The 22,812-nt window shown below is 53.3% G+C and overlaps 7 protein-coding genes across 7 annotated transcripts; 3 read left to right on the forward strand and 4 right to left on the reverse strand.

Moving 5' to 3' along the window:
- Positions 1-946: 946 nt before the first annotated feature.
- On the reverse strand, positions 947-3,042 carry CTRU02_201742 (Cleft lip and palate transmembrane protein 1; the record flags this gene model as incomplete). Its single annotated transcript, XM_070203916.1, has 3 exons — positions 947-2,088; positions 2,136-2,947; positions 3,008-3,042. The coding sequence occupies 3 exons, from the start codon at positions 3,040-3,042 to the stop codon at positions 947-949; spliced, it is 1,989 nt and encodes a 662-aa protein (XP_070062498.1).
- A 2,309-nt stretch (positions 3,043-5,351) lies between these two features.
- CTRU02_201743 (lysine decarboxylase-like protein) lies at positions 5,352-6,268 on the forward strand (the record flags this gene model as incomplete). Its single annotated transcript, XM_036729865.1, has 2 exons — positions 5,352-5,586; positions 5,727-6,268. 2 exons carry the CDS (start codon positions 5,352-5,354, stop codon positions 6,266-6,268), a joined length of 777 nt encoding a protein of 258 aa, XP_036578399.1.
- Positions 6,269-6,896: 628 nt separating this feature from the next.
- On the reverse strand, positions 6,897-7,903 carry CTRU02_201744 (proteasome component; the record flags this gene model as incomplete). The annotated part of the gene is made up of 3 exons (XM_036729866.1): positions 6,897-7,541; positions 7,659-7,770; positions 7,866-7,903. 3 exons carry the CDS (start codon positions 7,901-7,903, stop codon positions 6,897-6,899), a joined length of 795 nt encoding a protein of 264 aa, XP_036578400.1.
- Positions 7,904-8,615: 712 nt separating this feature from the next.
- CTRU02_201745 (vacuolar protein sorting 55 superfamily) lies at positions 8,616-9,076 on the forward strand (the record flags this gene model as incomplete). Its single annotated transcript, XM_036729867.1, has 2 exons — positions 8,616-8,871; positions 8,943-9,076. 2 exons carry the CDS (start codon positions 8,616-8,618, stop codon positions 9,074-9,076), a joined length of 390 nt encoding a protein of 129 aa, XP_036578401.1.
- A 561-nt stretch (positions 9,077-9,637) lies between these two features.
- On the reverse strand, positions 9,638-12,142 carry CTRU02_201746 (aminodeoxychorismate synthase; the record flags this gene model as incomplete). Its single annotated transcript, XM_036729868.1, has 1 exon — positions 9,638-12,142. One exon carries the CDS (start codon positions 12,140-12,142, stop codon positions 9,638-9,640), a length of 2,505 nt encoding a protein of 834 aa, XP_036578402.1.
- Positions 12,143-12,577: 435 nt separating this feature from the next.
- Positions 12,578-16,957, reverse strand: CTRU02_201747 (hypercellular protein; the record flags this gene model as incomplete). Its single annotated transcript, XM_036729869.1, has 1 exon — positions 12,578-16,957. One exon carries the CDS (start codon positions 16,955-16,957, stop codon positions 12,578-12,580), a length of 4,380 nt encoding a protein of 1,459 aa, XP_036578403.1.
- A 757-nt stretch (positions 16,958-17,714) lies between these two features.
- CTRU02_201748 (mannosyl oligosaccharide glucosidase) lies at positions 17,715-20,315 on the forward strand (the record flags this gene model as incomplete). Its single annotated transcript, XM_036729870.1, has 3 exons — positions 17,715-17,976; positions 18,033-19,999; positions 20,052-20,315. The coding sequence occupies 3 exons, from the start codon at positions 17,715-17,717 to the stop codon at positions 20,313-20,315; spliced, it is 2,493 nt and encodes an 830-aa protein (XP_036578404.1).
- Between the last annotated feature and the right edge of the window lie 2,497 nt (positions 20,316-22,812).

Below are 22,812 nucleotides of genomic sequence, written 5' to 3' on the forward strand. Positions count from 1 at the left end.
TACCACCTGGTTTACCAAGATATTTACAGTACCCTTTTGCGGGCCGAAATTCTAGGCTTCCCGCTTTCTCCATTCCTCCCAAACACCTCATTGCGTGCAATCCCATCCGAATAACCGATCACCAGGCATTGCCCAGAAATTAACTGCTATGTTTTCGGTATTCGTTCCCGTGAACACTCCACATTCCAAAGGCCTGAGACCCCCCCCCCCCCCCGAGCGTGCCTGGGTAGCTGGAGGAACAGCGAACGTGGAGCTGGGTCCCAGCTCCAAAACACCGTTTGATGGGACCTGGCGTCATTAGAAGCGACGAGGCCCTCTGATAGGTGCGGTGACATACGGGTGTTCGGATGCTTGTCTCTGCCCTACCAGGCACGGGGCTCCGACGACCACGAGCCCCCGCCATTGGCGGTTTTTACGGGACCCCCTGCCTCGTCTTTCAGCCGCGACTTCTCTCCGTCTCTCATTCTCATTCTCACATTCACTTTCACTCTCACTCTCACACTCTCTGCTAAAATTTGGACTTGCCCGGATGATTATGTTGCTTTGGTCGCCGCAGCCAAGGATGGCCATCTATATCGGCGACAATGTTGTGAAGCAGCTTAGCATCTAGCCTACGTAGTGGTTGCTTTTCTTTTGACCAATGCTCTCCTAGTCTCGTAAGAACGTCCAAGCGTGCATACTGCGTGGTGGTATCGTACATGCAAGTTGGGACGCTTTCCAGACGGCATACAAAAGACGAAGGAAACGCATGGCCATGGGCTACATTTGACAGGGAGCAGCATGTGACTCGATTAGGCTATTAGGCTTACGCATGCTAACATGCTGCAGCCAATGAACGTCTCTAATTCTGTATGTACTTAGTGTCCATCCAGTTTTCCGGCCTTTTTTTATATCTACATTTGACGTGGCAACAATCATCCACTGCTGTCAAACATGCTCGTTTCATTTACTTTCTCTTCTTCGCCTTGCCAGTATCGGCGCCCGTAGCCTTGCCCACGACCGCCTTCACCTTCTCGGCTGTGGGATCGCTCTCAAGCAGCTCCTTGGCCTTGGCCTTGTCAGCCTCGTTCTCCTCGTCCTCGCCACCCTGGCCGAACTCGTTGACACGAGTGTAGTCAACCTTGTAGGCGTAGCGCTGGTACAGGTAGATAAAAAAGATGATGTCGTCGCGGAACGTCGATAGACGGTGGAGGAAAGGCATCTTGATGGTGAACGCAAAAAGGTCGTCGATAAAGGTGTTGAGGAACTTGTACATCATGGCCTTGGCAGGCATGTGCGCAACGCTCTTCAGTCTGTAGTTGATGTACAGGGAGGGAACCATCATGAGGAAACCATAAGCATAGACGGAACCAACCAATGTCGTAATGATGTATGAGTACCACGACTTGTGCGTCTCATAAATCAGAGAGTAAATGGCGTATCCAATGAGCAGCGGTACTCCGGCAATGTACATGTACTTGAACGCAATCTGGTCGTACTCCTTGGTCTTCTCCTCGGTCTCGCTAAGCTTGTGCTTGTCCTCAACCGCGATGATGAATGGCAGCAAGGACCCTGGCGGTGCCGGTTTGACAGCAATGTTGACAATGGTGGTAATCTTCCAGAACTCAATGAGAATTCCAATTCCCTGTGAGCCCAGAATCATCCAGCTCGTGTTTTGTGAGTTATCAATCAGGTAAAGCAAAATGACGGACTGCATGAAGACGTTGGCCAAGATCGATCGAACGGAAATGCCGACGTTGTCCTTCTTCTTGCGATAGTGAGCAATGTCTGATCCGAAGGCGAGAGTTTCAAGGATGATGTGCGCAATGCTGACGACAATCGTAATGCCAAGAAGAATGGGGTTGGTGTCACCGAAAATCTCCTTGACCATCTCAATCTCGGAGCCGTCACCGCCACCGGGTAGAGATCCGCCAAACGCAGCCTGGCGAGCAGATTCCTTCGCGCTCGCCTCGATAGCAGCAAGCGTGTTAAACTGCCATGAGCGCATGTTGTTCAGGTCAATATGCAGGGGGACCTCAGTGACGGTGTCATTGAGCAACATCATCTGGCTTTTGAGCTGCCAGAAGGTGTTCACGAAGAGGATGGGGTCTATCAGAGGTTAGTTGTGGTAAGAATACGCGAAAGCTTTTACTCACAATACCAGGAGTGCTTGCCGGAGCCGTCTCGCGCACCAGTCGGCTCAAGATGAAGAAATTGGCGGATGGCGGGGTGGGTGCTACGGTACTCCAGAACTCCTGTGTTAGGAATCATTGAGAAACTGGCGTTTGGGTGGTAGTAGCTAGCAATGATGGGGCCGGATTCCTTCTCCTCCTCCAGTTGCTCGGGCTCGTCCTCGGCCTTACCCTCCAGAAGCGACCGAGTCTTGAATTCCTTCTTCTTCGGGATATACTGGGTGAGGGGGAAGGCGAAGTAATAGGCAGAGGCAGGATCGAAAGCTTCGACATGAGGATCAGGCTGGCTTCCAGGGAGTGAGACGTAGAAATGACCCCAGAGAGTGCCGTTGTTCTGAACGGAGGGGGGGATCGTAATAGTGGTATCGATGGAACGCTTCTCGCTGTAGTCGCCGAGCTTGAATTTTTCCTCCTTCAGAACAATCTTCTCCTGCGGTGTCTGGGACAACGGAATCGGGACAAAGGTATCAGAGACCGTGACAATAATGTCGACGTGGCTGTCCATGGGCCAGATCGGGGCCAGCTTGTAGGGAACCTGGCTGTAGGTGGCGCCCTCGTTCAACTCTTTGGGGCGGAAGAGGTATGGGGGGATGTCCTCGGTATTGGCGGGAACACTGACGATGTTGCCGTTGGCATCCTTGACCTGGGTTCCTGACTGGTTCTTCTGGAACATGTTGTTCATGATCATATTCATACCAAAGTACATGGAGCAGCCGAGAATCAGCTTTTGGGTCATGCTCATGCCCTGCCGCAGCGACAATCTGGTCAGTACGAAGCTGCAATTGGGAGGGAACGCAATTGCGCAAGGTTAGATACTTACGCCTTGTTCTTGTGGCCGGCCGGCCGTTGCAGGCGCATTAGGCTGAGACATGTTGATCGTCGAACAGCTGCGTTGGCACGAAGAATAAATCGAGGCCGCGGGACGACAGATCGCGTGCTCGCTGAGGGGACGACAAGTGCGAGCAGATCACACAAGAGCCTCAGCGGGTAAGAATGGGATGCTTGCTTAAGCACGGACGGTTTGTTGCAATTCAGCGACTTGTCGAACAAAGTCGCGAAAGATAACCGTGTCTTCTCCGGCGCGGGAACCGTGGAGTTTGGCAAGCGATGTCGGTTGGAGGAGTAAAGTCTGGAAGGGCCCGAACGGGATGGCAAACTTAATGGGGGACCCCTGGGTTTGGTGGGCGGGATAAATTGCGTGCTGCTCGGGCGAATCAACAGCCGAGGCGCCGCCACGACCCCGGATACTGGGCTAGGCACTCCGGACGGTTAGTTCACAAGATCTGATGCATTTCCCCTTGTAGTCAATGTATTCTTTTTTTGTCGTAACGATCAGAGAATTTCTTCTTCATTTTCTTGCAATTCTATTTTGTGTTTCTCACACACCTGAAATCCCTTAGCTACTTTTTTTTTTTGCCTTAAATTTATGATATGTGAGTCTGAGACGGCTGATAAAAATCCTCTAGTCAAGGCGCTGGGTGCCCGCATCACTACTATGTACATAGTAGGAGAAAACAGGTGGCTGCCATGCTGAGACCACGGTTACAGTGCAGCATCTACAGGGCAGGGGAGGGCATAGTAGTACACATCTGGTCCCAGCAATCCAACCCCGTAAAACCACTACATTATCTTGCGATTCGTGCAGTCCGCCTATCGATCTGTAAGGTGCCATGCCGGAACGTCCAGCGTTGTACAACAGGTAATGCCATTGGCCCAGTTAACGTCAAACACAGAACTGCCCTGGAGCATCTACGATCCATTCGTTAACGGTGCCGGACACACGTGAAGAGCCGTGTCATTACACGTGTACAACGCTTTCTAGAAGTAGCATCTCTCTGTTGTCTCAAGTTGCACCAAATATTCTTCATCTCGACCCTCAATACACTAGTTGAATAATGTTACCATATCCCGCATCCTTGTAATGCTGATGTTTCTGGATCCTACCAAGGCCGGTGGTATTCTTGTTTCCTATTAATGCTGATACTCTAGGGATCATGTCGACTGCATCTGGATTCCACTACTGTCAAGCTCTCCAATCGCTGCGGCTCTAAGCATTTCCCCCTAGTGTACAACCGTCGGGGTCAGAATTACACTCGGGCCTCACTAGCTGGTCACCTGAACACTTATCCGGACTTTTCGCCGCGTAACAAATTAACAAACCAGACAAGTCTTGGCCGTGGCAGACGACTGGGGATGCCGTAAAACCCAGTCTCGGAAATCTCATGTCCAGATATGGATACTCTGAAAGTCGAGTACAATAACCAGGAGTCGTGTGTCCTGTCTCGCCCGTCCCAAGTCCACGTCAACGTCAATAACTGTCACACCGCATCCAAGCTCCTCGACCTCGTTCCAGCCGCGAGACACGGGGGACCTTTGCTTTTCTTTACCCAGCTGGCTTTACGCATCGACCCTAAATCGTCCACTACTGGTCCGGCAAGAGGGGCCACAGCTCCCCGAGCGATCCTGTTGGTGCCGTCACCTACTCCGTGAGGTCCCAGCTGCTACGCTAAACCAGTCCTTCTTTCGCCCCGTCGTCCATGCGCCGCGGCGGTAACTGACATCTCGTTGTCTCATTCCCATCCGTGCCTGCTCTCGTCTCGTCCAATCCTCCTTTCTTTTTTTTTAACCTTTATTACCCTACATGTCGATACCAGGATATTGATACACCAACTCACCATCACTTGAAAAATCCCAACCAACAGCTGCAAACGAGACAAACTTGCCTCCCTTTTTGAGCCGGAGACTCCATTCCAGGAAAACTTATATAACAGGCCTCCTCTTCTCCATCATTTGCTCTCTTCCTCTTCTTCTCATCTTCACTCTCGAAGCTTCTCTCTTGGGACTTTTGTACCTCCACTCCTCCTCGCCTTTCCATCCCTCTTTCTGTATCGTCATTTTCCACTCTTCGGAACACGCTGTAAACCGCGCATACACTTGGCGTGACTCTTCCGTCCCCGTCTGTGACTCCAGACACATCCGTCTCCACAAAACATCCGTCATCTTGACCTACAAGTACCTGTCCCTTGCAACATATTAAGCCCAGGCACGATCTCACTGGTAAGCTTCACTGACACTCTCTCCCTCGAAAAGCCGACCCTAAAGAAAATCAAGCATATTACTGGATAACTTTATCAAACCCTTGTTTATTTTTTCACCCCAACATCCGAACAAGCCTCAACAATGCAGTCCGGCGGCCCATCCCCCTTGCATTCCTTCCCGGCCACCCGGGATGGAACTCCCAATGGCAACGGACCAACTAATGGATCAACCAACGGCATCACCAACGGCACAAATGGAGTGTCGCGCAGGACAAAGATCTGTGTCTACTGCGGAGCCTCTCCTGGTCTTAAGCCTCAGCATATGGAGGCGGCCCGTGAGTTGGCAAGACTCATGGCTGAGAACAACATCGACCTTGGTGAGTCACTCTTCTTTTCTCACACATCACTCTCTACTTGAACCGCAAGTCTCGGCCGCGGCGGCAGTGTCAACAAGTGGCGCACCATATAGAGACCAAACGAAACGTAAGAGAAAACTGAAAATGCTGACTATCCACAGTCTATGGCGGTGGCACTGTCGGTCTGATGGGTGAGGTGGCAAAGTCCCTTGTCGCCATTGCCGGTCCAGACTCCGTCCACGGAATCATCCCTGAGGCCCTCGTCAAGTACGAGCGTGATGGTACATACGGCACTCTCAACAAGGACAACATGTACGTCCCTGATGAATCGGTCTACGGACGTACCACTGTCGTCAAGGACATGCACACCCGCAAGCAGATGATGGCCAAGGAGGTCTTCGCCGGCGGTCCTGGCTCTGGCTTCGTCGCACTCAGCGGCGGTTACGGTACCATTGAGGAAGTCCTTGAGACTGCCACCTGGAACCAGCTCGGTATTCACGACCGCGGCATCTGCCTGCTCAACATCAACGGCTTCTATGATGGCATCCTCGAGTGGGTCCGCAAGAGCGTCGAAGAAGGCTTCATCAGGGCCGCCAACGCCGACATTCTCGTCACCGCCACCACTCCCGAGGGCGCCATCAAGGCTCTGAGGGATTACAAGGTCTCAGAGGCCACTTTCAAGCTCGACTGGTCCAACTCTTGAATCCCCAGTCGTTCAAAACTAATGTTTCTATAAAGCGGGGATGTAATAAAGGTTAACTAAGGGGGGGAAAGACAGAAGGAAAAGAAGAAAAAAAAGACATCAATGGAGGTCTGCAATGTGTGTGTGCTATGCGAAAGCGGATGCGTACCGGAGTCTGGCGCCCCTCGTGTTTTCCCCCCTCTTCTGCATCGCGCGCTTTGGCTACAATAGACAAGAAAAAAAAAAGGGGGGGCTTTTACCCCCCTTTCGCGTCGATCCTGGTTACACGTGAACCAAGGCATCTGACGGGGGACGCTGTTGTTGTTTCGTGCATCGTTATCTGTAGTTTCTTGATAGACCATAAAAGAGTTACACAACCAGAAAAACAACGTACAAAATCGCACAAACTGTCTCGGTCACATACACTGTAGGCTTAAAACTTCGAATCATCGGACGCAGCTCATTCGTCGGCTGTCGAATTTCCTTTTCCGTAGTGTATTGGTACAAGTCTAAAACGGGCAGGCTCGCATCTTGCTCTCCATCCTAGCTAGTCCAATCAGTCGCTCCAGGACGTCGTGATGGTCCAGTCCAGTCAGACGCAACGCAAGGTTTCCCACCCAATCACCCTTCTCATGTCTCATTTGCTTGTCTAGCCGTCAACCTCCATACCCTCACCGCCCTCCTCGCCACCACCCTGGCCCTCGCTCGCCGCGACGCTGTCGATCCACTCCTTGACGTCCTGGCCGTCGAACATCTTGAACGGTTCGACGACCTTTTGACCGTCCTTCTCAACGAAGCCAACGACACCGACGCTCGTGTTCTCAACCGTCAGCTCGCGGTCCTGAACAAGGGATTCCTTGAGGGCCTTGAGGCCGTGGCGCACGAGCTCCTCGCGTGAGCAGTTCTCGAACTGGTCGATGTTACGCTCGAGGTAAGTGCGGGCCATCTGGGAACGAGCACCGATGGCGAAAGCCAGCATCTCCTCCGTCATACCGCTGGGTTGGAACTCGAAGAGGTGAGGCCCCCGCTCGTCGACACCGGCAACGAGAAGACCGACACCGTAAGGACGCTTGCCGTAAACCTGGGTGTTGATTTGAGCCTTCTCGCCAATCATGTCGACAAGGGTACGCAGGGGCATCGAGCGGCCGTACGTCATGCGGTGGCCGAGACACTGCTGCTTCATGAAGTTGGAGAGGACGCGGGCGTCCGAGGTCAGGCCTGCGATAGCGATGCCGGCATGCTCGTCAACGGGGAATAGCTTCTTCTGGTAGGAGGAAAGCTCCTCGGCATTGCGCTGTGTAAGAATAGAAAGTTAGCTTTTGTTCATCGATACAGATTTTGTTTTTCGAAAGAGGTTATGGCAGAGAACAGTTGGCGAGGATAGAAACAGTTGTAGGCGGCGGCATCGTACCTTGATTGCTACCAGGACGGCGTGTGTTTTGCTGGCGATGCCTACTACCACGGAACCCTGTTTCACTGCTTCGGCTGCATACTCGATCTGGAATATCCGGCCTTGCGGCGAGCTACAAGACGTAAAGTAAAGTGTCAGCGAATGTGCTCGTCGTCCTTGCATCCACCGCCAGCCGGGGACAGGGAAGGCTGAGCCAAACGAACTTACAATGTCACCGAGTCGTTGTCGTAATTGTTTCTGAACATGGCGGGCGTAAGGGAGTTTTCGTAGCTTCGTCAAGCAGTTCAATCAATCTGCCACCCGGTATATCTCGAGAGTTTCGTGGGAGGATGGTAGATGGGAGGTGGGAAGAGAAATCGCGGGGTGGTTTTCGTGGTTGTTTGGGCAAGCAGTAACGGGGGAGAGTGAGCTTGTGGATAATCTACCCCCTCCAGCCAGCTCAAGGCAGGTCGAGCTTTCGTAGCACTCTCTCAGCCTGGAGCAAGGGTGTGTGGTGTGTGTGCTCCGTGCATCTAGCTACGTACCGCTGCACCTTACCTCACTTCTCGCCGGGGTCTTGCCGGGTGGGGCTTAGCTTAGCCAAGTGCCAAACAGCTCGAGAGGACCGGCTCCTGGAACAAGGTTGCGCCGTATTGCGCTGACGACGGCAGCAGCAGCCAGCATACGACGGCCTTCCTGCGTCAGGGCCGCCCAGGGACCCGCCATCGCATCACAGCTCAGCCTGCCAGCCTAGCCGCGAATCCACGACGACTGATCAATCCCACCTTCCCAACCACATCCGACACCACGATATTTGTCGAACGCAAGCCATCGACGATCGATTCGTTGTTACGATAATACAGTCTTTTTCAGCGAATTCGAGTCGAAGCCCCAACGGGGCCTTTTATCCAACCCGATACCCGTCCGAAACAAGAACCCAACCACCTGCTCGGCTCTAACACACACACGACATTCAAGATGCCGACCGCCGGGCTCAAGACCATTATCGCCCTTTCTTTCGTCCTCGCTGTTGGATTTCTCCTGGTCATTCTCTCCTGCGCCCTCTGGAAGGTCTACTACCCGCTCTTCGTCGTCGCCACTTACGTGCTTGCACCGATCCCGAACTGGATCTGCTCGCGATGCGCCAACCCCGATGACTTCGTTGAGAGCTCCGGTGCCGCCGTGCTGGATCTCGGTCGCTTCTGCACCGGCTTCCTGGTAGTAATGGGAATTGGTATGTCATTTTTTCTGTCGGATTCGTCACATTGTTTATTAATTGAATGCTAACCATCCGCCTCGCCATAGCCCTGCCCATCGTCCTCGCCCACTCGGACCTCATCCAGGTCGAAGCCATGATCATGTCGATAATCGGTGGTCTCCTCATTTATGGCACTATCATCAGCTTCGGCATGTTCTTCCAGGAAGAGCAGGAATTCTGAACGAATCTTCGGACCGAAGGGACATGACGCAGGAGGGGTAATTTGCCGTGTAGGAGGGGCAGTAGCGGGGAAAACATATCGTCGACCAGATATTGAGCGGCGGGCCTGTACTGTACGATATGGTCGAGATAACGAAGGCGCTCAGGGGCATCCGGTAGGAAGGACTTGGATCAGTGCGTTTGAGATGGGAGGGGGAGCTTCTCCCATGTATATCCAGCATCATTCCGTCAGGCGGGCGTTCCTATTCGTGTTTTTTTGTTATGCGACCATTTAATTTGAAAGCATTGACAATGTCAGACGGAAAGCGTTCCGAAATCAACTCTGTTTTAGCCAGGAAGGCTTTCAATTGCTCTTCACCCCTCCAAAGTGGATCATCCGGGTTGTCCAAGTTGAATCTAAATACCCGTGAAGGTCACGAGAGTCTAATCCCAGATACGTTGAGGTATCAACCAAACACCACGCCTTGTCCTCCAACAATCAGTAATAAAACGCCTAGAAAAAGAAACCAAATATTTCCCCGGCCGCCTCCCTCTAATGCATCCCATCGTTTCAATCCCGTTCTCAAGCCTGCGCAAAGACCCCTAATGGCCCTGCTAGCTTGGTGAACATCTCCTCCCTCTCGCCCTCCGCCGTGCTCAGAATCGTCACTGCACCGCCGGCGCCGATATGCCAGACCTCTCGCGGCTCGGAATCGGAATCGCCCTCCTCGGACGGCGCAACTTCATCGTCCCACTTGAACATGGTCCGGATCGTCACGCTCCAATCCCCCTTGCCGGTGACATCCATGTACCCCACCACGCCCGAGTACAAGCTCCTCTCCCGATGCTCCTCGATCTCCTGCAACAGCTCGCAGCTCCGCTTCTTCGGCGCGCCCGTCATGCTACCCGGCGGGAGACTAGCTGCGAGCAGATCAAGACCAGTATACCGATCTTCCGCCGCAGTCGGGCCGGGAAGCTGCCCGTTGACAATGGTGATCATCTGGAAGACGGTCGCGTACTCCTCAACCTTCATCAGGTGCGGCACCTCCACGTTCCCGGAACCGCACACGCCGTGGAGGTCGTGTCGCACAAGGTCGACAATCATGAGGTTCTCCGCCTCTTCCTTGGGGACGTGCAAGATCTCCTCCGCCTGCGCCAGCGTCGCGACGTCGTTCGATTTGCGGACAGTTCCCTTCATTGGCCGCATGGAGCAGAACCCGTTGGCATCGTACTCGAGGAACCTCTCGGGTGAGCTGCTGATGAGTGTGGCGCCGCCGAGGCGGACGAACGATCCAAAGGGAGCCGGTTGACGAGTCCGGAGAGTCTTGTACAGCTTCCATGGCGCCACGTAGGCGGACTTTTGATTGGCTTGTCCGTTGATGCGGTTCGTGTAAGGTTCGGCGGAGGGACGTCCCGGCAAAGTGATGGTGGTCTGATCCGTCAGGCAGAGTTCGTAAGATTCGCCAGCCGCAATGTAATCCTGGCAGCGGGAAACCTTCGCTTCATATTCGGCGGCATCGGGCACTTGGATGACAGGTCGTGTTGCAACAGTCATGGGGTCGATATGCCGTCCGTTGACGGCTGCCTTTCCGGGCTGCCATAGGTGAGACGTTTGTAGCGATGCTACGACAGAATCAATCCAAAAGTCTGCATTGAGTTTGCGCTTTTGGAGATGCTGAACGTGCAGGAGGCCCTTGACGTGGTCCACAACGATGCTCTTGGTAATCCAAGCAAAGCACAGGTCAGGCCTCCGATGTCCCCGATCCATAGCCACGTTCACATCAATTCCTTTCAGTCCCATTTCATAGGTGAGGTAGCCCATGAAACCACCTCGGAAAGGCGTCTCAACAACCTCCGAAGCAGGGATCCGTCGCTTCTCGAGGAAAGTGGATAGCAAATGCCAGATATTCTCCTGAGGTCCGAATGGGATGGTTTCCTCCAGGTTGACGGGCAGTCCTTGAATCGACGGTACGTGAGCCGTGGCAAAATCATCTCCGACATGGTGTTCAATCCTCAAAGACTCCTCAACGTCGAGGGCGATGATACTGAATCTCCCACGCACATCTGCAGCGCCCGTCGCCATCGTGCTCGAGTTAGATGAATCCAAAATGATGTGCTCAGTCCTTCCACTCCTCAATATCTCCACGACATCCGGTACCTTGATGTTCGCCGGGAGTTCGATGGTCTTGTAGCTGTAGTCGCAGTCCAATCCCACAGTCGCCAGTGACGTCGGCATCTCTGCCCAGGCGAGGACAGGTGCATGACCTCCTTGGGCTGCGGACCGAATCTCAGAGAGCAAACTTGGCTTCACAGCGTTCCTCGCCAGAACCCGTTCTTCGGTGTGCACTGCCCTCCTCGCCTTCAAGTTCCATTCCATGGCTTCACGAAGCCAGTTCCGGATGACCGCATGGCCTGCAGGCTGAGTGCATACAGATTCAGGGTGGTATTGAAGACCCCAGAATGGTTTGCTCCGATGCTTCACTGCCATGAGAATCCTCTCATTTCCGACATCTCGTTCCTCGTCGACCCAGGCCAGGGGTGTCAACTCCGGAGCCGAATCGAGGGCATCCCATCGCCTACTTTCCCAGTCGGCGTCTGATATCAAGTCCTGGCCGATGTCGGCGCAGAGGCTATGATAAAGTGTCGCTTTGAACTCAGGGACACCTTTGAAAAGGTCTCCTGCGCAAGTCGGGTGAGGCTTGTCATGTTGAATGGGACGAACCATCCCATGCAGTCCGCGCCGCAGTCTTCTTACTCTTCCTCCAGCACTTAGAACAAGACTCTGGAATCCGAGGCAAATTCCTAACACCGGCAGAATATGTTCGTTTTGCAACTTCCAGATACATCTCATCAGTCCAACATCCTTCTCAACTTCTGCGGAGCCTGGTCCCGGCCCGCAGACTACTGCATGGTAGCGAGATAATTCCTGGTGAAGATCATCAGAAAAAGTCGGCGAGCTGTGATCTAACAGTGGCGTATCAATCGGCAAAACGTGCACATCGGCATCAAGCAAAGTCGTCAGCAGAGAGACAATGTTGTTGGTGAAGGAATCGTAAGCATCGAGAAACAAGATCTGAGGTCGCGTCATCCTTGAAAAGAAACGAACGCTTTCCAGATAGCGACAAGGTTTCGATGCAACGTTCTATCCCTTTTGCTCTCACATACAAATGAACTGACCGCGTGTAAATGAGTTTTGGGGGGGCGCGAAAAAAAAGGCCCGTCGCCGGCTAGCACCGGAAAGGCGGTTTACAAAGAAATTTTGGTGGCGATGGAGGCGGTCTGGACCCACGCATGATTCGTCGCAGAGCCGTTGCAGGGGTGAACTTAATTCGACCGCCGCAGTCGATCCAACATCCCTGACATTTCAGCCCATCACAACTAAGGGCGGCTACTACATAGTGTGCGTCTAGAGGCACTGTATTATCTATGTAAAAACGGCCGCTACGATCACCAACTCCACGTCTGCTATGATTCGTTCGTCCACGTCCATCGTACAGTTCGTCAAGCAAATGTAGCTATGCTACTAGTCGTGATCTATCACTTGGATGACGCAGGGTTGTCTCGAATGCCAGATGCGCCGCTCCTTCACGCCTAGGAGCGCGTTCATCATCGTCTGAGTGTCTGACCTTTGTCGACCTTCCTTCTCCTTGTCTTTCTCCTTCTCTTCCTTGGGTTCTTCCCAAATCTGGTATTCTTCAATCGATGCCGCGATCTCAAACTCACCCCGACACAAGGCCATTGCTTCGATTTCCACTTCGACGCTAGATTTGGCGGCCAGCAGTGGAAGTGCTTGTTGTAGGGTGCCGTTCCAGGCAAACTTTCTGGTGAAGTCTAAAGCGACATTAAGAGGGCGATGGCACAGAGCCGGCATCAATCGCAACATCGGATAGACTGGCTGAGCCGAGCGATTGGTGATGTCAATCTTAATCTGTACGAAATTGTCGACTAGGATGGAGTGATCAATCGAACCGCCATTGTCCGCGATGTTGTCTTTGACGCAGATATCAATTCCAATGTCGTCGATTCTCAAAGCGTCCATCATACGAGGAGAGAGTCTAAGGCTCCGTAGATCGATGTAACCACTTCGCTTCGGACCGGAAACAGTTTTCCATCTAGCCGTAAGTGTTGTGAGGATCTTTTCTCTGTACCAGAATGCCTCGCGGTTGGAGCGCTCCATATCTGGCGTAATTTTGCTGGTACTGACGACGAATTGCCGTTGTCTCGAAGGATTCAAGGCTGGAATGGAAGCATGAGGATCGTCAAGATATATCCGCCGAATAGGAACGATGACACGACTGGTGTTGCCAGGAAGAACATGCTCTTCAATTAAGATGCCTTCCTCGCCGTCCAATTGAACCTCCATGTTGTTAGGCCAGGCATTGCGGAGATCCATAGACAGCAAACAATACTCGTCTGCAAGTGTAGACGGGTCGGATTTTGACTCTAGGTGGGTGAGGGTGAGTAGCGGTCGGGGCACAGGTCCCTGAAGAGGAAGAACGTCCAGTCTGGTGAGCTCAACGCTAGCATTGACAGTAACAGTCAGCTGCAGAGCAACCTGGCGGGTGTGGAATTGCTCTGTGACTTCTTCGGGGGGTACTCCAAGATAAGCATAGTCGATTTGAATGGCGGCATTCGTCAACCCTGGTTTACCTAAGATTTCAAAGTCGAAGGTGGCAGTGCCACCTGGAGCTATGTATCGTTTCTCGGCTTCCTTCTTTTTCAACCTCCTGAGAGCCTGTCGCTTCATCAGGATGTACTCATACTCGTAGAGCTCGGCCGGGGTGGCGTCTCTATTATTAATCCCTGCTTGCAGTGGTCCTTGCGTTGAGTCTTGGAATGAGAACAACATAAAATCTGCCGGGGTCGTTTGCGACAAATTCTGCAGAGTGACAGAGAAAACTTGTCTCTCCCCCTCAAGCACCATAATGGAAGCTTGAGGAAGCGTCGTCGACTTGACGATGACGACGGGTTGTTGGGGAATGACATTCAAGCCAACCTCTTCAACCTTCAATGGCTGACCAACAATGGTCCCTGACGAGATGCTGCTTTCTAGGGCAGGGAGACCGGTGGCCTTAACCTTCAGCTCCGTTTGTGGAGTCCACGGCTGAGTGAAGATTGGGAATCGCCGCTCTCGACAGCCACGGACGCGAATAATCGCACCCGTGACCTTCAAGGCACCAGCGCTCTTGGGAGTCCCTGAAACCTTTAATATCTGCGTTCGATAGGGGCCAATGATGGTGCTTTCAGCATGCGATTCGAACTCTGCTCCGGTTGTGTCCAAACGAATACTCTCGACATCAACCTCGATATCAAAAGGGTTCTGCAGAGTGACTTTGAAGGTCGCCGGTTCGTTTGCAACCAGGGTATGTTCGACGGTGGCTTTGTCGGGCTGTTTTAAGAACGGATTATAAATAAAGGGGTTGACGTCCTGTGATGTTCTTGCCGTGACGGCCCCCGGAATAGTGCTTTTTGCGTGAGGAACGGGAATTCTAGTGCTAGGTAATGGTTCCAAGCTTATACCTCGGACGAAAAACTCATCCCAGTACTCGGCAGCCAGATGATCCAGGCCTAGTCTTTTTGACAGATTCGAAGTCTTTGCAATATTCGTCACCAGGCGGATCTGCTCGTCGCGAGAAATAACAGGGGATGCATCTTCTTTACGCGGCCCAGGGGCGACACCAGATCCCGCTGTTCGAAGCAAATCGCTTGAAAACTTCAAGACACCATTGAAGTCGGGCAGTGCCTCAGAAAAGTTAATGCAAGCTCTCAAAATATTCAGTTTGACGCTGGTAAACCCAAAGAATCTTGCGGCTGACTGTCCTCGAATTCTATCGAGAATAGCAGCATCCGAGTCTTCGCTAGCAATGGCAACATCTGAAAGTTCCTTTTTCAAGTCAAAACCTACGATGCCGTAGGACTTGCACAGAAGGCCAAGGAAAGCTTCTATCCCCTGCTCGACATCTCCCTCGCCCAGCTCAAGAGCAACTGCACTGTTGGTGTGGCCATTGGCAGCGTTCAGAGCAACCAGGCCTGCTGCAGGGTGAATACCCATTTCCGCAGCACCTCGGGTGCGAGCCTCGACTAAACCACTGATGAGAACCGAAACAAGCTCTCTGGTGACCATAGCCTTTTTACGATGATACCCAAGTGGCCCTAGAACCGATGCAATTCCGGCCAAGATGGAAGCTCGGTCGGCGATGGTAAGAAGCTCCGATGCAGAAGAAGGGAAAGCTCGAAAGAGGAGGGTAGTGATCTGCTGTCGGCTTGGAGTAACGATCAAACGAGGCGCTGTCGTCAAAGGCTTTGAAGGCAGCTTACCAAAGATGATCATACCCATTGATCGTTCTCCCAGCTTTCCGTCAGCAAGATGAAGAGCGGAGAGAATCTTACAGAATCGAATTGTGGTTTCAGCCAAGGGCAACGGCGGCAAGTGCTCTGCCGATATCCTGGAGTACAGACCCACGATGCGTTCCAAAAGATCTGGTAGTATAATTTGAAGGTTCCGGATGTGCTTCGGTTGGCTGGGATCAGTAGTCGACGCCTCCAATGCAGCCATAGTTGCGGCTGTCGACTTGTCTTGTGGCGGCAGGCATACGGTGGGAATTGCAAACTCTATATTTGCCCATCCAAGAAGTAAGAGACTGACGGTGATCAACTCGAGGGCCTTGCCGTGCCAGATGTGGTCATTGATAGACCTAGCCACGGTAGCGCCGTCTATGAGTTCCTTCAAAGCGTCGGTCCAACGTCCAGCTTGCAGGTAGAGGGAACCAAGCATGATGGTCACTCTCCCCTTCCCTTTCGCCCTCGAACGCTCGTTCGATCCACCAGAACCAAAGCCTTGCACTGAGACTCGATCTGAACTATCCGACCTAAAATGGTCTCCAGCCAGCGGAGTCGGGTCAGGGGTCGAAGAGCCGCTGCTGATACTGGCAGCCAAGTCATCAAAAGTGGTTGGTGGGTTCGATAGCCCACTCCTGACAGGAGTTGAAGAACGGGCCGGGGTTGAGCTGGTTGACGGTATCATGGAGTTCGATTTCGAGGGCGCAACGGGCATTGACATGCGATGCATGTGCCTATCAGGCAGCCCGCTGGTAGAGCTTGATCTCTGAGGGGTAGGCGCAAATTGTGAATTTCTTTTGTTCGTTGGCGGAGAGCTACCGAGATCCCAGGATGCGCCGTTCACATGCTTCATTGCATGAGACTGCCCAGGGGATTCGATGGTAGAGTATGCCTCGTACATCTTGGCCACGGTTGTCATTTCGGCCAAGAGTTGCGACGTAATGTCGCACATTATCGTCTTCATCGTCGTCCGCTTACACTCGTCCGGCGGTGGTATAGAGATGAGGCCCTCAGGCAGGTGTACCGGGTTATCTTTCGCCGGCACATGGTCGAAGATCAAGACTTGGTGAACCAGCGCCTTGCCGAAGCGGTCTCGTAGATCCTCCAATTCCTGGTACAGAGTTCTAATGTTTTGTTCGGCAATGGTTGGCGCCGTGTTCGAGTGGCGTTTGTTAAAAGTCACACGGTCAAGTTCAGTGCCATCGGCGACTGCAATGACGGCAAGCGGTTCGCGATAAAAGTCGAAAGGCAGGAGGGCGAGGTGGGAGGGCGGGGGTGTATTTGTAACTAGTTCGTAGAATACGGTGCCGTGTGGGAAAGCCAAGGGCGAGAACATGTCTGCCGCCCAGCGGTTAGTAAACGCATGCGCTACGCCGAAGAAACTTAGGGGAGACTTGCTTCTGTTCGGCCGCCCATCGGGGGTGACATCCCGCAAGGAGACGGCATGTTCAGGCCGCAGGCGCTCGACGAAGGACAAGAAACGGTCACTTCTGATCTGGCCTAGCGGAAGAATCAATGCCCTCACCCTCGCAGGAGCGATGGGTAACAGCGAGTCCAAGCTCATCCTAGCACTTCGTATGTCTTCTGTCCAGCATCTTCAACTTAAAGGGGGGAGTGCGCATGCGAGCTACGCGGCTATATCGTGATGACCTATTGCTGTTGAATCCACGACATGTACGAATGGATGTTGAGAAGCTTCGCCAGCAGGGTTCTGAATTGACAACGAACGGGACTCGCGATAGTCGGCGTTTGCGCGCTTTCGAGAGTAAGCGCAAGACGGGCTGCAGATTGACAGGAAAGCTACCAACGTGCAGGCTGCAAGTTAGGAGTAGAAATAAGGATAAAGTGGACGGAGACGGAATTGACATGCAGCCAGCCACTGGCGTGAATGACGGTGTGCGAAACTGACCGGGGGTTTTCTAGCGGGGAGGTTCGCGCCGAAGTCCCCCAGTGCCAGTGTAGTGGGAAGGCCTGCTGAAGTTTCAGGGATTGTAGCAGCTACGGACAACGGAGTTGACGCTAAAACAGCCGACGCCACACGTCAGTTGGTCCAAGCTTGTCGCGATTCAGGGGGCTGATTGGCCCGTCCTGGTGTCAACGTCAGGCTAGCTGTCCAAAGCCACACTTCAGCCCCGAGGAGCTTGAGCTTCTGTCCTCCAACGTGTTCACTCTGGAAAGGTACGTCGCTACTCAAGCACCACCATCATTGCGCCTAAACTCTGCAGTAAACGCTCACACAACTTCAAATAGCTGCTGTGTGAGTGTCAATTCCTTTATTCAGAGCTCTTATGGGCACTGTCTAATCCTCATACACCGCAATCATGGCCAGAATAACACAATTGGCCGTTTTCATTTCCCTTTCTCTTCTCAACATCTTTGGTGCACAGCTGGCCCTTGCAGCGGAAGATGGACCTGGCTCAGCTTCCGTCCTGACCACCGAGGTCGGCCGCCTCAACAACCAAAGCCTGTTCTGGGGACCTTATAAGCCAAATCTCTATTTCGGAGTCCGTTCGAGGTCTCCGCAGACTCTCTGGACCGGTTTGATGTGGTCTAGAGTTGATAACTACCAAGACGTTCAGCAGGGTGAGTTGCCAGATGGTGCTTCATATTCCAGCGGCTCATGAGCTAACATCTGAAAGGTTTCCGTTACACCTGTGAGCAACACGAAGGCCTCCACGGCTATGGTTGGGATGAGTACGATGCACGAACGGGCGGCATCCAGACCATCCACGATGAAGGCAACCAGATTGACATCACCACCTCATTTGTCAAGGTGTCTGGGGGTGCTCACGGCGGAAGCTGGGCAGCCAGGATCAAAGGTGTTCCTAGAGAGGGCGCTCCTTCCGACCTGAAGACGATGCTGCACTATTACATCGCTCAGGAGGGCACCGAAGCGAAGCTTGCTGTCTCTGGCGAAAGCGACCCGGCAGGCTTTGATGGCGATGTTGCGTTTGAGGGCACCTCGCCAGAGCTTGGCAAGTACAAGCTCGTCGTCACCAAAGGAGAGGGTAAGCACCCCTCCGGTAGCCACGCTTTGTTGGAGGAGAAGCGTGCCGACCGAACTATCGTGCGTTCCCTGACTGTGCCGGATGACCTCCAATGGCAGGCGAAGGGCCTTGTTTTCAACCTGATTCAGGAGAGCATCAAGGAAGTACAAGAGAACATTGACATGAACGACCCGCCCCCGGCGCACCTGGTGTACCAGCTGAAGAACAAGCCCGGCGAAGGCAACTCTCACGTTGTCCAGAAGATCTTTGAGGGAGCGTTCGAGTTCGATGTTCTGTTCTCGTCTGGTTCAGCCGGTCCCGAGCTGACAAGTGCCGACGTCACCCGAGAGATCAAGTCTGTGAGCGAGTCTTTTGGCGAGCGCTTCTCTTCCATCTTCAGTCTAAAGGCTCCATTCACCGACGAGAAGTACAAGAAGTTCGGCAAGAGCATGTTCTCCAACCTCCTCGGTGGTATTGGCTACTTCCACGGTCAGCATCTTGTTGACCGTTCCTACGCCCCTGAGTACGATGAGGAGAACGAAGGATTTTGGGAGGAGGCTGCAGCTGCCCGTGCCCGCAAGCAGCAGGAACTAGAGGGTCCTTATGAACTCTACACGGCCATTCCATCGCGCCCCTTCTTCCCCCGCGGATTCCTCTGGGACGAGGGCTTCCATCTGATTCCTATTGCCGACTGGGACATCGACCTGACTTTGGAGGTAGTCAAGAGCTGGTTCAACTTGATTGACGAGGACGGATGGATTGCTCGTGAGCAAATTCTCGGCAACGAAGCACGTAGCAAGGTGCCCGAGGAGTTCCAAGTTCAGTACCCTCACTACGCCAACCCTCCCACCCTCTTCCTCATCATTGAAGGTTTCATGGAGCGTCTCCGAAAGACCAACGGCAGCCTGCCCGCCGAGAAAGAGCATCTCGGCCCTTCCGCCACACTCCAGACTGCCCATCTGAACAACATCGAGCTCGGTGAGGAATACCTCCGTAAGCTCTACCCCCTCCTTCGCCGCCAGTACGACTGGTTCCGTAAGACGCAGCGCGGCGACCTTAAGACCTACGACCGGGAGGCTTTCTCCAACAAGGAAGGCTACCGTTGGAGGGGCCGCACCGAGACCCACATCCTGACCAGCGGCCTCGACGACTACCCTCGCCCCCAACCCCCTCACCCCGGTGAGCTCCACGTCGACCTGATGTCGTGGGTTGGTCTGATGACCAAGTCTCTCATGAATATCGCAGACGCCCTCGGTATGTCGGAAGAAGTGAACGAGTTCAAGACCACTCTCAACGCTATCCGCCGTAACCTCGATGACCTCCACTGGTCCGAGAAGGAGGGCTGCTACTGTGACGCCAGCATCGACGCCTTCGAAGAGCACCAGCTCGTCTGCCACAAGGGCTACATCTCCCTCTTCCCCTTCCTGGTTGGCCTCCTTGAGGCCGATGACCCCAAGCTGGGCAAGCTCCTCGATCTGCTCGGCGATGAGGAGCACCTCTTCAGCCCCCACGGGCTGAGAAGTCTCAGCAAGCAGGACGAGTTCTACGGAACCGCCGAGAACTACTGGAGAAGCCCGGTCTGGATGCCCATCAACTACATGGCAGTCTCCCAGCTTAGGGTAAGTTATCGCTCATCATCGAGTAACACACAAGATTTCTAACCGTGTACAGAACGTTGCCGCCCAGGACGGCCCCTACAAGGCCAAGGCTGCGGATTTGTTCCGCCGTCTGCGCAAGAACCTCGTCGACACAGTCTACAACAGCTGGGAGAAGACAGGCTTCGCTTGGGAGCAGTACAACCCCGAGACCGGCGAAGGCCAGCGTACGCAGCACTTCACCGGCTGGACGAGTCTGGTCGTCAAGCTGATGGCATTGGAGGAACCGGGTCACGCAGCTGACAAGGCGAGCGGTGGCCACGTCAGGGATGAGCTTTGAGCTTCTTTCGGTATAAATTTATCTCTCCCGTATTGATACAAAAACATCTGTATGAAGATCATGGATGAAATGGGCGGTAGGCGGGTGTCAAGGGATGCTACATATGTCCCCCCCAATGAGATATGGACAGGGCCAGCGGCCTGGACTAAGCATGCTGCTTCCTCATTCGCATGTGACTTGACTCGCAATGATTGTCCCTTACTGATACCAGACCCGCAAATGGAGAATATGCTCGCGCTATCGGAGCCCCCAAGGGACGGATTGTTTTGGGTTTAGATGTCGTTTTCAACTGGCAAAAGACTTGGCTCCGTCAAGTTAATCCAGAAGAGGAAGCGCGAGGTCCAAACGTACTTCTCTTGCCAAATCCTGCAACGCTATGATGACATCTGCAGAGGAAATTGCATACTGTTTCCCTCGAGAGAGTGTGTGAAATTAGGGGATGTTGATGATCTACGCGGATGATGATGCGTCCGTAGTCGTCACCGACCTGTGATTGGCCTAAAGATGTCATCGACAGTGGCTTTGCCAGCCTTTGCTCGCTCTCTTATACCGGACTTAAGAACACGCCTGCACACCGCAACACATGTCCACAACTCAAGGCAGAAATTTACAGACCTCATGCAGGAGCCGTAAATTCCACCCCGTTGCCCCGACCGCGGGAGCCAACCCGTCGAGAATGTTACACAAGCTCATGCGCCCAGAGATTCTTCTTCATATTTGCGGATCATCCGGCGGGGAAGACAGGCTTGGCACATCTGAGATGCTGGTACGACCGCTGGTTCCCTTTCCAGCAGGTCCATCCTTGGAAGAAGTCGAAGACGGTGGAAGTCGACGGTAGGTATGGATTGTAAGCGATCGGCCCTCCGTCCGTTCCGTAAGCATTTCATTCCCCTACACCTACTAACACCTCCCCCCTGATGGCAAAAGCAGACAATGTCGGATGTAAATGTGTAAGCAGCCGAGCCAAGACCCTCGCCTCCATGTACGCGGATCTCCCCCACGGGGGGGTGTCAAAGAAGAGGATCGCATAGCCAGCGAAAGACCATGTCTTTCTAATCCAAAGTGTTGTGTCATTCGATACCCTGCCGGGATGGATGGTTCTGATTCGTTATTGGCCCAGCACTGAAATCCACAGAATACTTTGGACTTGAGAAAAGCGTCGTTGGAGCCTAGTCTACGGTGCTGGGCATGTGTCATTGATGCGGGAGATGGCCGCGGAATCACATAGGATCCGAAATCCTGGTTATGTCCTTCGTGTGTGATACAAACATTCTGACCGGGCTTTCGAACCGAGATCTTCTTTTTGTCTCACATGGCCCTTCTGAAGGATGGGATTTCGTAACGGGGGGCGGGGGCGGGTAGGCTGCGAAGAACGGGGGAAGCAACAAACTGATGAGTGGCTTGTTTACATAGCATTCTTAGTCCTATGGCGTAGCATCATGTGTGTCTCAAAAAGATTGGGGTACAAAACATTGGGAGGCATCTCGGTACTGGCGGCCGCCTTACCTTTACCATGACCGCATGTAGTACTAGTACACCATCAGCCCTACCTACGTAAACGCCCAAGAGCTCTTCGGTGTGGGATAAGTTGTTACACAGGCGGCTACGAGGTACGAGGGAGGTCGTAACGCAGGTGGGCTGTGCGCGTGCGCTTCTGCTTGACGCCGTCGACTGGAAGCATGTTTGCCGTGAGCTGTGGAGGGGGGGGGGAGAGGGAGGGAACAGGGGTGGGCAAGCTCTCTGGACAGGCTTGGTGTCAGCACCAAAGTGGCTCTCATGCAGGTCATAGGGCTAGGCGGCTCAAAAAGATCAGGCGAAGGCGGATGTCACCCTTCTCTATCACCCCCTCCTCCCCCTCCCCCGGTCGGTTCGCAGCGACATGTGTAGGTGGGTAATGGGTGTGGAGTGTGTTGACATTAGATATCCCAAAGTCAACACATCTTTCAACTCAGCAACCACGAACTCAGATGAAAAGAAACCCCCGTTGGCTGAGAACTTTTGCTAGCTTGAGCTTGGGGGCCGAAGAAAAGGCTGGCTGGGAAATTGCAGGTGGCATTCGGTCTGAGTAAGAGCCCCTGTTACACAAAGACGGCTTCAGAACCCCCGAGGACTGGCAATGAATGGACACACGGCAAAAATAGCAAGTGTCATTCGGTTCAGAAAAGCCGTTCCAGGCTTAATCTCGAGTAACACAGCACGATATCAGGCTTCAATAGTGTGGCTTCGGTGAGAGCTAGTTGGTCCAATGTACCGAGAAGAAGCGTTGTCTCTGTACATCTGGGGGCAGTAAACTTAGTAATGGAGTTTCGCGGATTACAAGCCGACGCTCTATGTTTGTACAAAACGATTCTCGAGCTTTAGAATTACCATTGTGAGTGATACGTAAAAATGGAACACATGTTGGAGTAGCCACCAGTACAGCAGATTATGAGATGAATAGGTCCTCCCGGTATCCATGTTGTCGCCCCCATACTTCCCGGTTACGGTGTGGCGCATG

The sequence above is a fragment of the Colletotrichum truncatum genome, assembly GCF_014235925.2.
Source record: "Colletotrichum truncatum strain CMES1059 chromosome Unknown Contig_0001, whole genome shotgun sequence".
In the NCBI taxonomy this organism is placed as follows: Eukaryota; Fungi; Ascomycota; class Sordariomycetes; order Glomerellales; family Glomerellaceae; genus Colletotrichum; species Colletotrichum truncatum.